Genomic DNA, 18,166 nt, shown 5'->3' on the forward strand with positions numbered 1-18,166 from the left:
TTCCAACTGTAGGCATCGGAAGTACAGTAAATGGGCACATTCGAAATTATGTCCATTATTCAGCATTTTTTTCTTGAGTTGCCAAGCATTGTCCCAAAGTGTTAACTCAGGCATGCAGGTATGGCAGCCATTAACCTGTGCCAATTACCAGAGAAACTTGAGCAGACAGAGATTTTTAAACAGTTCCAATTTTCATGGACGGTTCACATTTCACTTTTTAAAGGCATTCCTTCGTTTCGTCTTTGCAGTGCAATTTAGCTGCACATGGTTAAAAACAATTTTAAGGACATACATTTGAGCATCCATTCATGCGTCCTTGATATCAGACCTGCTATTTTCCCCGCACTTGTTGGTTTCTGACAGCAGGCATTTGGTCAACTGGTTGCACCATTTAAGCATTAGGGTTGTTGTACTCATTCATTTTCATCAACTTTGCACTTTTATTGAACTAGCTTGAACTCTTGTGGTGTATCTAGCATAGCACACAATGTACAGTAAGATATAAGAACAACATGCATTAGCTATACCCAACAGAATCAAAACATTGGCCAAGGTCCAAAAAAAATAAAAAAATACAAGCTGCAAAATCACTCAGCAAAATTCCATTGCTGATGTGAGAACTCACATTGACTACGAACAGGCTTGAGAAATATTATTGTGTGAATGAATCACCAAAAAATACAAAGGCCTTTAGTCTCATCAACTGTTAACTATCCTCACGAAACTGTAATGTGTTAATAACACATGTCAATAATGAATCTCTCATTAGTTAAAATGAGTTGTAGACTTTCTGTAGTGCCTTTCACCACAGCTGGTTCTGTTGTGACCTGGTCAGTTTTGATGGTGTAGTTCAAAGGAAGAAGAGCTTGTCTGATAGCTGGATGGCTGGCTCCGAGTGCAGGTACTGGCCCGACAGGAAAGCCAGTTTGTGGGCATACTTGCATGGTGCTGGAACACGAATGGTCCCTGGCCAGTTCCAGTACAAATGACACATCTTGAAAGTCAGCCTGGTGAAGGACCAAAACAACAAGGTTACATTTGTTTGGCATGTGCACATTAGACTTCTTACTCTTTAGTAGGGATGGGGCCGATCTGATCCAGTATTGGGTTCCGATACATTCCGATGTGTCCGTGCTTTAGTGTCTGCTGAAATGTCTCCACAAGCGATTCCCTGACTGCTCTGATAGCTGGCTGCAAAACATGGAATGGATTTCCTGAACAGAGGCGTGTCTCAATGAGCGGTGTAATGATGCATGACTCCGTTCAGGAAGTCCATTCCACTGTTTACAGCCAGCTAGCAGGCGAGCGTGTTTGACCAGAAGTTAACCAGGAAAATCAGCTCCGCTGCAACAGACAGCCGTCACCGTATTTTAAGGAGAACAGTACTAACAGCAGCATAAAAACAATGAAAATCACACTCCTCCAAAGCCAGGGTTTACAGAGTTGGTATATGCTGGCTTTTGGCCGTCGTCACGTGAATTTGGATTGTTTTTGTGGTATTTGCACTCTCACGTACAAGCACGTATCACTCTGCAGTTACTGTGCTCAACAAGCAGCGTGTGGTCACTCAGGCTGGCTAATGAATCGCGCATGTGTATGGCCGTGTGCTGCGAGACATGCAAGAAAGGTAAATATAGCTTTAATTTCTTAACTATCCATTTGGCAACATGTTATATTTGTTATACTGAACAGACCGATTACTGGGGGAAAAAATGGGTTAGCAATTGTACCTTTGCAAATGGTCTGGTGTGAGGTTTGCCGTGTTGTACAAAGAGATGTAGTGTGTAGGAAGTCCACAGCCCTGGCGAATGTGATGTGCCATCAGAAAGAAGTCCACCCTGAGGGGGAAAACAAAATTATTTATATTACAAGGTTTGAAAATGTTTAACAGCCAACATAACAAGCCTTTGATGGTTTCTTTATCAATATGCTTGGATTTATTACTGTTGCTATGAGTGAGCTGAATTCTTTTATATGTGCACCAGCTAAAAGATAAGGTAACCCTTTTTGGGACAGTTAAACTGAGACTGACCAGTCTTTTTGAGTGAGGGTGTGATCCAGAATGGTCCCTGGAGGAGGGGTCCCAAAATCGTTTGCACACCAGGAGTACAGGGTGGTGCTGATGCGCTTCTGGACAACAATGAAGACGAGCTTGGGCTCATAACCAGGGAATATCTCAAAGCATTTGATCAGCTGTGGGATCTCGTGCTGCTCCACCACCTTCAGCTGGCCATCGGACACACCATCCCGATACACCACAATCTTCTCTGGCAAGTTGTGGTTCACCTATACAAACATCAAGACTGCAACGGTTTTTTTCTGGAGGAAATGATGCACTCTGCACTTCAGTGCTTTAAAGCCATCATGTCCATTTACCTGTATGACCAATTATTAACATTTTCGTTTTTTCCCTCCCTTTATTTCATGATTCATCACTTTTTCACTCCCCCTGTGTAATTGCTAGACAGGACGTGTTCTAGTGATATCTATTTTTTTCATACTGGCTTGGTTACTTTTCGTTGACAGTAGTTGGTAACTAGCAATGAATACCAGCGCAAGAGAGGTGGGAATAGGACGTCATCATTTCCCTAAAGTAGAGTATTTGCTGACTACAAGAAAATGTGAGGCCAGCACTTTTACAGTTCTGCTGCCACCAGCGAACAGCATGAGGTCAGGACAGGAAAGGACTCCGTCACCCCCAAGTCGCTGACAATAACCTTCGCTACAGGCTGAGACAAACCCAGTGCTCCAGATGGATCCTGGCATTTAAAGACTTTTTATTCTTTGTAATTGTGTATTGTATGTTTTGGGTAACTTCTACTGCACGTCTGACCGTCCAAGGAATGGATCCCTCACCTGTTTTTCTCCCTAAGGGTTTTTTCCCCTGGTAGTTTTTCCTTACCCTGGTCGAAGATCTAAGGACAGAGGATGTTACCAACCCTGTGAAACTCCGTGAGACAAACTATGTTTTGTAAACTGTGGACTATACAAATAAAATTTGATTTTCTCACTCTGGGAGGCGTTTTCAAAATATACCGTTTCAGGTCCCCTAAAACACCATTTCCATGTGGACGGAACGCCTCTCCGAAAAAATTTATGCGTATTCACCTAAACCATTTCTGTGTGGACTTACCCCTAAGTGGGTGTGGTGGGTGTTGCATTTGTGTGTTTTACCTCATGGTACTTCTTCAGTGCAGCCAGAAAGCAAACTCTGAAGCCACTGATTAGTTCCTCAGTGGGTGTCTGGAAAGTTACTCTGGAGTACCAGCGGGTCAGTGAGCTGGTGAGAAAACACATTTTTTTGGATTTATTATTGGGAACATTGTTAGGCAGTAATTTGTACAACAATAACAATAAAGTTTCCTCATATATTGCTTATATACACACACAGACAGGTTTATGCAGCTATTCCCATTACCCCGGATTTCCACCGGGCGCGTTACAACAGCGGCGCGGTGCCTTGGGAGCCAGCAGTATTCACGGAAGATCGCGCCGTAATCTCGAACAGACTGTGTGTATAAAGTAAACAACCCAGCTTCTTTTCATTCTTCCGACATGGAAGAACTGTTGACCTGGTGTCATACATGCTTTTATGTTTCTCCACTTCAACAACCAGTTTCTCATCGTACCTTATGACTCTTCGAGACGCTCTGATTAACTGACTGTTGGCCTGGTAGCACCGGTCACAACGTAATGTTGATGTGAAGTTGTGACAGGCTATATGACCTGCGTATTGTGTTTTATTTTGAAAGGGGGGCAGCGAGTGTTTTACTTTGATTGTCGGACTTGCTGTCTGGTGCGATCTGCTCTGTTGAGCTTGACGTGACTCAGCAGTGGGAACAGCAAAAATAGAACTGCTAGCTATCCATATCGCTGCGAGTTGCTTCTGGGACGCTGCTGAGAACTATTTGCAACGGCAACCGTGCCGCTGATGTGCCGCGGCGGTAACGCGTCCAGTGGAAATCCAGCGTTAGAACACTGCACTGATTTTACCAGTAAATGCTTCACCTAAATCCTAATCACATCATGCTGCTGCCCTCTACAGAAAGGGTAAGAGCAGACTGGGGGAAGGGGGCCTTCTTCAAGACTCTGTGCATTGATATCTTAACAGCAGACAGGAAGAGACTGGAAAGACTGATAGGAAAAGCCAGCTCGGTCCTAGGAGAGGAGAATGATAATCAAGCCATCATCTCTGATGAAAACCTGCCCAACCCCCAACAGGACACCATCACAGCACTGTACACCTCCTTAATTGACCGATACATCCTAAATGTCTGAAGGAACAGGAATCACAGGTCATTCCTCCTTGCTCTCATCAAACAATGTTGACCCAGTATCGTGCACTTCTTTACAGCAGTGATTCACCTGAGAAATTATTGAGCTCTCCAAGTACCACATTATTGCCAATGTTAAAATGCAGTGGTGAAAATAGGGCGTCAGCTACAGGGTTTTCACAGTTGGCAGATTTATTCTCAAGAAGGTAATTTGCTCTCTCATCATCATCCTCTTCCTCACATATACTTCAGACACTGGTATAGTGAAATTAAATAAAGATGGAGCAAGAAATAAGGTGACAATACAGCAGTCAGCAGAGAATGGCAAGTGGAGGAGAAAATGAAAGGTTCAAGGCTGCACCGTCATCCATTAAATCCACCGAGTGGCTCCATTAGCGTCAAATGTGGCAGTAACAGAGCAAATCTAGTCAATAAAACACGTCTGTAAAGAATGTTAGAGGAACACTGTAAATATTAAGCTCATTCTGTATATATTCTTGTTCATCAAGTTTATACTGCATATACTAATTCCTTATCTTGATATTCAATACTTTTCTGCATAGACATTAAGATGCACATTTTTCTATTTACTTTATTCTTGAGCGAACTTTCTAAATTTGCCAATAAAGGACTATGTTATCTTAGTCTGGACTTCATATACATTTTGGATACTCACATACAAACAGTACTTTGTGTTTAATACTAAGAGAAAACATTCTATATAAACAAAAAAGTAATAAAAAAGTTTACCTGTTCACACTTGCAACAAAGCCCATGACAGACTGATGCTTTTTGCTGGTGTCATGGTGGACATCAACTCCAACCACCATCAAGTGTTTCTAAGAAAGAGTGCATGATTATATCCTCACCAACTGCAGTGATGTCACAAACTCTTATTTGCACATGAACTTCAGTGTTGTTTTTTACAAGCAGTCTAATGAGGCACAACGGGTTTTCTCACAACAGAGATAAGGTACAATAGATGCAAAATGTTTGATCACACAGACTCCTACAGGCTACTTTTGCTTCACTATATAACGTTAATTCAATGTATGTGTATACGAGTGACTCCCTTCCCGCAGTAAATATAGATGGATCTTACTTGTGTGGCACAATTGTGCGTTCTCGTAGTATTTAGGTTTATGACAGAAAGTTGCTGGATGTCAAATATTAAAAATTAACAATCGCCAGGGGTCTCTAAAGTCGCACAAACCATACTTGCCTGTATAAAGGAGTTTATTAAAGCCTTATATAAAATCAACAATAATGATAATATTAAAGCAAACAGAGCATCCGTATCGGCATAGTATCGGTAGATATCCAAATTCAGGCATCGAAGAGAAAAAAGTGGATCGGTGCATCCTGATCACTGAAAACTCCAGTCCCCTCTCTATACTCACCAGAGGGATGTTGACTGTCCACAGCTCTCCCCCCAACTTGCTGTTCATTTGCAGGAGTATCTTGTGGGCAATACTCTTCAACTTCATTGGGTTGGAAATAGTCCGGATATTGATGGCCTAAAAAAAAATCTCCATCAATTGGGAGACAATATTTGCAAGTGTAAAATCAGAACTATGACACCCTTCAACTATAACACAACCATGCATAACTCATTTAAGAAATCACTACAAACCTGAGATGGGATGGGGCTTTTGACACAGCACAGCTTCTTTATGGCACTGTAGAGATCATCTCTGTTGCCAACCATGATGCACACTACAAGCTGCATGTTGGGCTGCAAAAAAAGAATGGACAGAACTAAGAGGGTTGCTTATGACGGACATAAACACCAGCTCTGAGAAAATGTCCAAGTACACAAGGGACTCATTGTTCCTTTAAGCAATTTAAATTTCGATTTTATGGGCAGAAAAATCACAGATTTTACTACAAAGGACTGCTAATGTAAATAAACAAGTCTGGAAAAGCAGCGTCTTATCGTTCATTTTGGATTTCTTACTTTTTTATTTTGTTTGCAAGGGGAAAACACTGAATTATAAATAATTTGTCAATAAAGTCAAAACATGGTTTGACAGTTGCTATTGCAACAACTCTCAGTCATTTTGTGGTATAACTTCTGCAGCAACCACTACTTTAAAGTTAAAAATAGAAAGCCAACAAAAGTATGGATCATCAGTGAATGCAGGAAGCACGGCATCATATTTTAAATGCCCACATCTAATAAGTGCCACACATTTGCTGAAAGTTGACGAACACGAAAACATTCCCCATTAATAATTTCGATTCTACATTTCAGCCTCACCTCATCTTCTAAACTCAAAGCACCGAAATCACAACTTTGTTTGCCAAGTACACAGAGTTTATGCTCTTTTAGCAAAGTATTAATAAATTACAAATTTTAATATCGTACTTCACTGGTGAGTTGGTAATGGATGCTCTTGACGTAACTCTCAGTGCGGTCGTCTCTCAGCTCCACAAACATTGGTTGTTCCAGTCTCAACCCTATTGGCCCAGCCACCTTTTGAAATGTCTCAACCATCTGCTTGGCCTGGTCTGCACAGCGCCGAGGGTAGAAGACAGCCCAGATGTTCAAGGGGATCTAGGAAAATGATGGGCCACATGATGAGCAAAGCACACTGGAAAAAATAATATTCATTCATTCATTCAAACCTTTGTTATTACAATACAAACCTCTGATTACAATACAAATACAAAAAATGTATATATATATATATATAAAAAACAGGAGGAGCAATAACTTATTTAAAAAATTAGAAACAAAACAAAAAAAATTGCTATACAAGCCAATCAGTGGAATGAATATACAAGTGCAATTAAAAACTTGCGCAATATCCAGAAAATTAATGGTCCAATGTAACTTTATGCATGTTTTTCATTTGAACTCGGCTTACATTTTAAAAGCCAATTTCTCAGTTTCAGTGCAAAACACGCTGATTGCATAGCAACACACTGATGCGTGCAGACGTGTGATTACATTAAGCAGGGATTCTCACACCTTGGTTGACATCAAATTCAAGGAACTATTAAGGACTTTCCATGCCAAATTCCCTCAAATTAAAGGGCCAGATGTGCCGACACAGCTTAAGATGGGAGGGCAACTTGTAACCTTTGCGTGTGGGCATGGAATCTCACCTTAACGGTAAAGAGAAACTGGGGAGTGCCCACAACACCACCAGTAATTATGACTCGAAATTTGATCATCAACAAACCAATGCATCAAGCAATTCAGGATGCATGAAATGGGTGGTGTAACAAGCAAGGGAGACATTTAACCATCATCTGAACATCTTTCTTGCACAAAATTCAAGTACTCGAGTGCGACTAGCACCGAGTAATATGACTTTAAATACACTGAAAAAGAAGGATTGTATGTCCGGCTGAATTTTTTCCATAAACCTTTGCCTTCAAAGTGACTGTAGAGCTTGAGGTGTGGACTGGAAAACGCAATGGAGAACGTTAACAGGTTAAAAAGTAAGAATGCATCACAAAAAAAGTTCTCCCTCCAACACTCACAGAACTAATGGAAGATTCCCTGCCAATCTCCCTGGACCAGGATAAATCACTCCCAGTGGCAAACGATGCAGACTGAAGGCAGATGGTTTCAAGGGGTAGAATTCTACCTTTAATCTGTAACAGAGGAAACAAATGCATAATGGCCTGTCAAAAATGCTGGTCGATTTGTAGTTTTGGCAATGCTAGAATGACCATACAGTACAATTATTTCTCACTTTATTGGAATACATCCTGAAAATATGGGAATAATGAGAGCAGTTCTTTAAAATAACATTTTCAGTAAAAAGAACAAAGAAACCACAGCTTCTACAGGTTTAAGTGGTCAAGGATTCAGTGTGACCCACCCTTACCCTTGAAAAATGGCACAACCCTGGCTCTCTTAATACTCAAGTGGAACCCTAATTAATGTTAATGGTAAAACTGTGTTTAAAGCCTGCTGTTGAAAAGGTCTATTACATCAGGTTGACTTACTTTTTAATCACATGGTGGCATTTAACTGCCATGACATGGTTTTAAACGCAATACACACAAACGTGTGCCGTGTAAAGCAGTTGTTTTCCGTGTACTGAATTAGAATTAGACTGTCTATTAAAAAGATATGTTCACTCAGCCCTGGGGATCACCGCTTTGGGCATTGCAGTCGCTAAATACACCAGACTCCTCTATTAAAATTGAGATTTTAGACACTTGTTGGCGATTAATGCATGTCTTCAGGATTTTTAAGTGTTTAAAATGGCTCTGCAATTTAGCATCGTTTGATTTGTGACATTTAGTATCAGCTCAGCTAGCTTGTAACCTTGCCAGAGCAGGTACTAAAAAAAAGCACCAAGTACCAGGTACCATCACTAATGGAAAAGGAAAAAAGAACAAACTGTGTTGACTTGTGCTGGAACTGCTAAGCGGAAAAGCATTAAAAGCTGGTAGTGCCCTCAGACCGCTTCGTACTTCTTACAGCTACACTTCAAACCTGAACAATTGCTTCAAGCGATACATACTTACCAAAGGTATTTCTGACTTAATCTCCAGTCCCCATCGGCTGAGTTCCTTCAGACTCTCAGGGTTGGTAATGATGTTCTTCAGAAGCTGCTTTATTGAGTAGGAGTGCTGGTGACTGCTCACATTGATGTGCATGGTCAGCTCCTACAATTTATATACACACACAAACAAAATACAAACTCGTGATATCAAGGTTTGTAAATGTTACTTGTTTTTTCTTCAGAAAAACCTTATAGTGCTGAATCTTTTGAATGGAGTTCAATTAGGCAACATTATCAATTTATATCACTTTAATATGGGGCCCTTCTTTTGTCAAGTATTGGTAAATGTACAGACAAATGACATTTACCTTTAAAGATTTGAAGTCCTTCTTCGTTTTCTCTGGGATTCCCGTCATGAAGGAAAGCTCCGGCACCAAAAGAATCTCTCCAGTAATGATTTGCTGCAATAAACCAGTAATGTAACATTTCACATATCCTCTTTGCAAAAGTATTCATTTTTAAATGACAAAATGCATGATAAGTAATAAAATGAATCTTAATTACTTAATGACTGTCATTCTCACAGGAAAAATGTGCTATTAACCACCTCGCTTAACTTTGATGATTAAAAAGTCACTTGGCTCATAAGCGCTGGGGCACGCTCACTGGAGGGGCTGGACACGTGCTTCAGTGCAGACCAAAGCATCTGAACATTGCCCAGATTGAATTGAACTGGTGTGATCTGAACCCTGGTGTGTTATGCACACCAAAAAAAAGAAAGATGGAAAATAAGGCGGTCTCAGACTGCTTGCAAGTGAATCATGGAACAATTCATCACTGGTGTAATTGGTGAGACTGAAATGAAAACGGCACATTCATCCTTCGTGTCTGGCAGGTCTCCTCAGCCATTTCCCCTCCACAGGTAAACTAGCACATTTAGCCGAGCTCCACCCGAAAACTCCCACAAAACCGCCAACTTGCTTTTTCACAGTTGTGTTGTGGTGGTCTAGAGTGATGATTCTGGCTCCGCTAAATATGCAATCTTACCTATGGAAGAGGAACAGCTGGAGGCCTGAGGAAGGATACCATTTAACAGCATCGGTCCTACATCTCTGCTCTGACAGAATTGTTCTCATGGTTCTCTCAGCTAATCGCTGGGGAATGTGGAGGACAACACCAAGGCTGAGGGTGTTTCACTATGCCCGCCCACCTGCCGTCCTTTGGGGCACTGCTCAACACCAGTTCATCAAGGCAGATAAACGTTTACCTGCTGATGATCCATGATGTAGAAATTGAGAGGGGTTTGTCTTTTTACCAGCCTCCGTGTCTGAACAATGACTGGGCAGTATTTAGCACATGACTTGTGTTTACAATTTTATAAGAGGTATCTTAGGTATAAGATTTGTCTTTAAGGACGTGAATTAAACATTTTATCAAATTTCCAAAGTGGATTAGGTGTTAACATACCCTTACCCTGGATTTCCACTGGACACGTTACAGCCGCAGCACATCAGCGGCGCGATCGCCGTTGCAAATCGCTTCCATTCTAATCAATGAGAGCATTTCCAGTGGCCGCGCTGCGGAACGTCTCAGCAGCATCCCAGAAGCGGCTCGCCGCGCCAAAGCACTTTCAATAGGTAGCAGTTCTATTTTTGGGGCAGAAGACGAAGCAGAAGTGCGTCGCTGACATGCCGCGGCTGTAACGCGTCCGGTGGAAATCCGAGGTGAGACATGGCCAAAAATCCTGAACAGAAGACCTGAGAAAAAATGTTCAGTTTGTACTCCACAGCTTTTTTTCTCTGCATTGCTTTATATGCACTATGTTGTCCAAGCAGGTTTATCCAACAAAGGGCCCATTTTTAATTTTGCCTTGCATTGTTATTGGTAACTGGCTTATTTACAAGACCTACCATAGAAGAGAATTAAATACCTATTAAAGCCACAAGGCGGCACTCCGATACAAAAATTAATATCAGTTTAGAGTGTCAAGAATTTGTTATCAAAGACAGTTAGGATTAAAAATGTATATATAAACAGGACAAGAGACTATAGCATCTTTAACATTAATTAATTGTAATGTTAGTAATGTCATAATGTGCTTTTACCTTGCCCCCTGGCTTAGACCTCTCTTTTGGCCGATGCATGAGCAGAGGTTGGTCCATCTCTTTGACGGTGATGCCGTAATTCTTGCTGTTAAAATGTGAAAAACCCATGCAACACAATGAGGATTTAATTAAGACAGAACAGCCAAATAAAAATAAAGATTTTCAGTGATGCCATTATCCCACAGCAGGGCTTTTCTAATTCAGAAGTGATTGGGCCAAAAAGGAAAATAACTGGCGTTTGGTGGGCCACACATTTAAAAAGTAATAACAATAAAAATAAAAGGTTTAAAGCAACTACAGCTAATATATTGTCCAAATCAGATGAGAGTCGTTGAGACTCAGTTACCCTTCTTAAAACAGCTCAGAGGTAAGTTTTATCATAAAGTCAGCTTCATTTACAGTTCACCCGCGGGCCGGATAGGCCTGCCCTACAGAGTGTATGGAAGACGCAATCTCACCTGTAGTATTCCACAAACGTGGTCTTGGTGCCATCCATCAAAACGAAGGTGTCTCTGGGTGACTTGTTCCACTCAATGCCATCAATACGATAGGTGCGGTTGTTGTAGCGGGTGATTATGATGCTGCCGATCAGTTCTTTGGTGCATTCATCTTGGAATTTCTCCCGACTCTGTTGGTACAATGTGTTCCTAGCAGACGGGAAGAGCCAAAACTCAAAAATAAATATTCTTGGTTCTTTGTTTGAACATACACTGCTCATTATTAAATGCTAGACATATTCAATATTTTATCCTAGAACCTGCTACTGTTGATTTGCTGCTTGTGTGAACTCACATGACATCCAACACAGTTTCATTCCGCAAGACTTTGTGGGACACATCCACACACAGGTACAAGCCTCCATCTGTACGCTTGATTGCAGTTGAATAGCCTGGCCACACCTGAAGGCTGAAGCCCATCCCCACACAAAGAGCATAATAGTCAAAATGAATGCTCATTCATCTGTCCTATGATGTAAAAAAAATTAAAATTTGGTACTAACCCCTGACTTTTAATAATGACTGCACTCTCTGGATCATAGTGGTTTCGTCCCACCAGCTTTAGTCCGATGATTTTCATTATTCTGGAAAAACAAGAATAAAACTGCATCAGTACTTGGAGGGGAAAAATGGATACAGTGAAATGCTGCCGTATTCTGTGTGTGCGCAATATATCACATTTCAGACAAACCTTGTAGTAACAATGGACTCTAATGAAAACTATTCTCTGAGCTATAAACCAAGGGAGGCAATAAAATGCTTACTGAGAGCTCCCAGCTTGAAATTTTAAGGTTTGAAATGTAATTAAGAAATGGCAGTAAAGAGGTAATGATAAAGTCAACACCTGGGGGACCAAGAAAGCTTTCAAATACATTTTAGCTGACAAGATTTGTGTGCCTTTCAGCTAGGCGGCAAAGTCTAAAAACAAACTTAAGTAATTTCGGAAACACGTCCCCCCCCCAAACTGTTTTTAAGTACCTAAACTTTGTACGAGCGATAAATGTATTTTCTCAAACTTGTCAACACTGTCACATGTCCTGCTTTATAAACATTTTTTGCAAATAATGATCTGACCTCTGACCAACGTTTCCCATACACTCAGTTATCACAATACACCAGATAGACCTAAATATCTAATGACAAGTCAAATGAATTAGAAAGACAAAAATGAACTAGCTCTTGAAAATGTTGCTTAAATAGGGAAAACCAAACTTAAGTATGCCTTTGAAATACCTTCTGAGCACAACATTGTAGAATGGGATGCACAGATCTGAGTGGGGAGGCAAAATCTTTGTCAACTGAATTTTTATTTGTATTTCCTGATCATCAGTCCGCCTCACACTCTTGAGGACAACCTGTTAAAAAGAGAATTGTGACATTGAAACTGATCATCATACAGTTCAGCATAATGAACATTTAAATAAAAATAACTAACCGTAAAACAACTTGGACAAAAATAATCACTCACATCATTCAGCTTCACAGGCAGGTAGAGTATGGAGCCATCAAAAGCCACAACATCCCCCGTGGTTGGGCGGTGATCTTTCATCATGCCAAAACGCATCGCCATTGATTCGACATTTGGACTGAAAGATAAGATTAAAAAGCAAATTACTTTGTAGACTTCTACGATTATTACTTACCATTTTAATACAGACTGACAATATTGGTTCAACAGTGATTGCACTGAAAATAAGCTCATTTAAAGTTAACTTTTTGATCATTAGATTTATTTCACTTTGACATCTCTGTTTATTAGTTGTTATTTAACATTTCTGCCAATGTTTTTGTTTAATCAAAGAGAAATGATACTCACGTGAACGTAACATGATACTGATAAACGGCTTCATTCTTGCAGGAAATCGGGATGTGGTTTGAGCCAATATTGATGGAATTTCCTTTTGTTCCAGCCTTATTAAGGGGCTCTCTGACAAGACGACACATGCACACACACGTCACACAAACATGATTAGTAAAATTGTCTTACATGATGCTGTGCATTCGTCTAAATGCACATAACATTTACTTGCTTCGAGGTTAAATAAAAACAAAAAAACACACATTTCAGTTCCGAGTCATTAAATAAAGCATTGTTGTGAAATATTTGCAAGACTGGCAGATGCACTTGCTTCATACTGAAGAGTCGTGTTATTTCTTTGAACACAAAGGAGGATTTTGAGCATTTAAAAGTACATTTTATTTACATTTTCAAAGGCAAAATCTTCATAAAAAATGGCCCCTGGCCTAAGTGTTTTGTATTGGTGACACTGGTGCCCATATACATTCATAATTATGCACATGACTGTAAAGAAGATTAAGGTGTAGGTAAATGTTTGTCTTTATTTGAAATATAAAAATACAGTGTAGCGTGGTCTACAGTAGCAAGTTTATCGTCAGACACTAAATGGTGACGGCGCTTGGCTGGCTAGATAATCAACAGGGAGGGAGAACAATGAGTTTCCTGGGTTTACCAACAGAGAAGAATGCTAGCAAGGTAATGCTCTCTACTGAACTTGCAAACTGAGATGGTCGTAGAAGAAAAAACTCGAACATTGTGCGTCATGATCCGCTGCTCTGCTTTCACTGACATTTAATGCAACAGCCCCTGCTGTGGCGAAAAATAAGTGCAATACACATGAACCACCCAAGCTGTTACAATAATATCTGCTGACTTGTGTGGAACTTTCAATTACCAGTGGGAGTAATGTTAGCATCAGACTCCCATCTTGTAGTTGCAGACAATGTCTTCTAAAGTGGCTCTAGATTCAGGGCCAGGCAGTTGAAAGCACTCACTTTCTTCCGTTTCATTTCACCTTAGATCTATGCTTAGAACGGTGACATTCTACAGTCGGGCATGTCGATCCCAGCCCCCATAACGTAAAAAAAATACAAGATAAGATTTGTATTAACCAGTAGTATCACGTTAACGGCACCCCTGCTATAGCAATGTTTCTCTTCATCTTGAATTACCAACTCACACATCTCATTACTAACAGTATTCATAACTGCTGTACACACAGAGGAAGCAGTGTACAAGAGCAGCTGGAATAGAGCCAATTAAAGGCGACGACCTGACGCTTATGCCTTTAATTGGTTTTGACCATGTCATCCTTCACTGAGTACGAGTTCAGGCAAGTGCGGATCGAGAACATGGACTTTGCGGATGAGATTAGGGGAGATGAAAGCCCAAGACGTACAAAATGTAACTAGTGCAACCCAGAAAAAAAAAAAAAAAAAAAAAAAAAAGAGTTGCACTCTGAAGATTATTGGTCTCACGTGCAACCAAAGTTGTCACACTGTAGGGTCCCGTTAGTGTTGGTAATTAAAAACTCATCTGATCAACACAAACCACAGACATTGCAATTAAGCATCTTATCATTTTTCGCCGAACGGCACGTTAGCACAAACACAATTCCACCATGGAAGTAAAGGCAAAGAGTGAATGATGTACTCACGGGACTGCCTCCATTTTCAGCTTCGTCTTTGCAGGTGAAATTGTAGAATCCTTGACATCTTGAGGGGTGGTCACAGGAGGTGTGGCTGCTTCACCTAAATTGTATGCCATTACACAATGACACAAAAGTGGCACAAACTTAAAGTAACACAATGTAAGATTTGCCCTCGGGTTCCCCCCAGTTTGTAATCGTTTATTACTCTTGCAAAAATATATCAAGGTAAAATGTGCATTTGTTGACAAGCCAATGATATCGGTGAACTCAGATGCAGGGCTACTGACGTACAAACTACCATGCCTTCAGACCAGGTACAGTGGCCTATGTTATAGCATTTCAAACACATGTTCTAGATATTGATTTGATGTTAATGAACAAAGGCAGAGTGACTCAGAGATGGAGACGAGTGCCATCTGTGTACCATATGTATGACCCAAGTTTGTCAAAAAGGTTTTTTATCAACCTGTGGATGAAACTAAGTATTTTATCTAGCAATCCTGCAGCTTTAACTTGTCAAAACTTTTTTTCCAATATTCCACTACCTGTATGGGGAGCCTGAGGGTATCGAGGTGGTTGTGGCTCAGATTTTGGGGAAAGTAAGTCAACATGACCTGGGGGAAAGGAAGGAAATGAAGCACTTCCTCTTCCAAGTTGTGGTATCGCTGCTCTTCCAAGCCCCACCATCTTTTGTGGGGGCAAACCTCGGCCAAGGAGACTGTAATAGATCACCGAGTGAAAATCAGTTTTTCCAATAGCAATAACAATTGTTGCATGCAATCAGCATACTTATACAGGGTACATTGATTTGAGGCTCGATTACATTTCCTGATTTCTGTGACCAACGAGAAACCTGCAACAGTAGAGTCTTACAAAAAGACACTCTTGAAATAAATAAATAAAATAATATAAATTGTTTTCACTGAAGCGAAATCCTAATTAAGTAATTGGCCAGTGATCTTAAACATTTAAAAGTAAAACAAATCAACATAAATAAAAAGCGTTAGTGCCCCCTCATCTGAAGCAGACAGACGGACCTTTTTTTCTGCGCAGGGGAGGTGCGCAGTCTCCAAGCGGGCTCTCCATATCCAACACAGACAAGAAAGGGAGAAGAGAACATCGCAGGGGCGGTGCACAGAACTAAAAGGGCCGTTTGTCTGCACCAGATGAGGCAGATGAGGGGGCACTACCACTTTTTTATTTATGTTTATTTTACTTTTAAATGTGACCATTGCATGGCTTGTTTTAAGATTCACTGGCCGATTACTTAATCAGTATTTAACTTAAGTGAAAAAAATGTATATTATTTATTTAATTTCAAGAGTGTGTCTTTTAGTATGACTCTATAGTTGGTGTAAAAGTATTGTTAATAAAAGTCTTACAATAAAACATGGTACTCATAATTAAACATTTCCTGTGAACTTTAAAAAAAACCCTGCATCTTATGTCATTTTCACATTAAATATATCAAGTTCCGCGCTGCATGTTGATGACGTAATCCGAGGTATACCAGGGCCTTTAGGTCAAGGCGTTATTTGTTTCCCATAAATGGACAGTGTTCGGATAAAAAAAAACGCAAAGAAATTTGCTTCTCACCTGCCTCTACCCATCACCTCTTCAGGTTGGCTGATACTCTCTCTTTTCCATTCGGACATTTCACCAGTCGCTCCCCTTCCTGCAATAAAAAAAAAAAAAAAGCCTGTTCTCAGGTTTTATCTGGACAGGACTCTTAAAATCCAGTAAACACCATGGCCACATAGTTCATACTACTTTGATTTAAAGATCAGGATAAACAACAAAGCATGCAATAATCAGTGTGCGAGTTTAAGCTAACCCAACCACAGCACTTGATTAGTATAACGTGCCAACGCATCAATTATTAGTGTTGATTTTGTCACCCACATGGCACATTCTCTTTGCTCTGTCTTGTTGGTGACAAATATATTTCTTCTGGTTACAAGCATAGAAACAAAGTGAAATGAAACGGAAGCAAGACACAGAGTGCTTTCAACAGTTACTGATATGTCACTAATTAATTAATATGTCCCTGTTCTAATAAATGTGAGTTAATAGCCACGTTTGAATACAGACCAACTGGTGGTGCTCCTCTTCCCCATGAAGCCAGTGAGGGCTCAATTCCCAATCCTCTAAACATGGACACCAGTGGCGATCCTTGACCGAGGTTCAGAATGTCAGTCTGTAAGCATACATAAACATTAATCATGCTAAAAGTGGGTCAGCAATAGTGAAGAAATTAAAGAATATGTATGTAGATGTTTCTTTTTTTCCCCACCTGTTTAGTTGTCAAAGTTGGGGTCTCTTTTGAGAGTCCTTGTGTTGTGGTTTCACATGGAGGTTTCTGTCCATGCTGTGGCTCCAAACTAGGGAGGAGAGCGCCTCTTGCCAACCCTACCGTTGGTTCAGCTGCTGGAAAGAGCAGTCCTCTGGCTCGTCCAAGCACAGGCTCAACGATGGGTGCAGTTGACCCTCGACCTAGAGGGGCATCGGCAAGCGTGGGGAACCCTCTCGCTCGCCCTAAACCACGCCCTTCTGTAGAGAGCAGCAGCCCTCTACTCAGCCCTGAAGGCAGCTCTTCAGGTTGTATACCTCTCCCACGGCCCAGCCAAGGGACGCTTGTCCCATCACCAAGATCAGGCTTGTTTGGATCCATTCAGTCAAATTCTGATACCACCAGATTAATACTGTAATAATAAAATAATAAAAGTTAGTGACAGCAGGGCTGCATGGTATGGTGAAAATAAATCTGCAACAACAAAAAATTATAATTGCAAAATTGGACAATAAGGATTTATTTTTCATCCCAAACTAACATCGGAGAAAAGATGCAAATGTTTTTTTTTAACCTTCATAATGTTGCTTATTAAAAAAACAAAACAACAATGTTCAAATAACTCTAAAGTAGAATATTTAAAGTCATGTACCGTATATCTTTTTTTTTTTTTACTATCCTTTGAAAACCTTTACCATATAGCTCCTGAATAACATTTTATAATTATGGTAATAGGATTACGAACTAGCCCCAACACCAACCTTATAGATTAGTGTATACAGGACACTGTAAACTTTCATACCTACATCTAGGGCTGCAACTGCAAATCACGGTTGATTTAATCTGTCGATGATTTTCTGAATTAATTGAATATTTATGTCACAAAGGTTTCGAAAAAACCTCAAATATGATGGTCTCATACGTCTTCATTTATTCATAAATCAAAATTAATAAATGCAATAATGTATTTGTGATACAGAGCTAAGAAGTGTGTTTAAATTACCACACAAAACACTAATGTTCCACTGAATATGCTGTACAGACCTGGTACCAAACACCTGGTAAAACCTTAAAGAGATTGC

The 18,166-nt window shown here is 40.3% G+C and overlaps 1 protein-coding gene across 1 annotated transcript; it reads right to left on the reverse strand.

Annotated features, from left to right (window-relative positions):
* Positions 1 to 850: 850 nt before the first annotated feature.
* On the reverse strand, positions 851 to 17,465 carry piwil2 (piwi-like RNA-mediated gene silencing 2; the record flags this gene model as incomplete). Its single annotated transcript, XM_083902394.1, has 21 exons — positions 851 to 1,007; positions 1,731 to 1,838; positions 2,033 to 2,286; positions 3,175 to 3,280; positions 5,025 to 5,113; positions 5,675 to 5,791; positions 5,908 to 6,009; positions 6,643 to 6,831; positions 7,767 to 7,880; positions 8,766 to 8,906; positions 9,112 to 9,201; positions 10,849 to 10,933; positions 11,307 to 11,495; positions 11,641 to 11,754; positions 11,849 to 11,929; positions 12,579 to 12,700; positions 12,814 to 12,931; positions 13,162 to 13,272; positions 14,801 to 14,894; positions 16,886 to 16,991; positions 17,088 to 17,465. The coding sequence occupies 21 exons, from the start codon at positions 17,463 to 17,465 to the stop codon at positions 851 to 853; spliced, it is 2,865 nt and encodes a 954-aa protein (XP_083758520.1).
* Positions 17,466 to 18,166: the final 701 nt, after the last annotated feature.

This window comes from Microchirus variegatus (assembly GCF_963457635.1).
Source record: "Microchirus variegatus genome assembly, chromosome: 16".
Lineage (NCBI taxonomy): Eukaryota > Metazoa > Chordata > Actinopteri > Pleuronectiformes > Soleidae > Microchirus > Microchirus variegatus.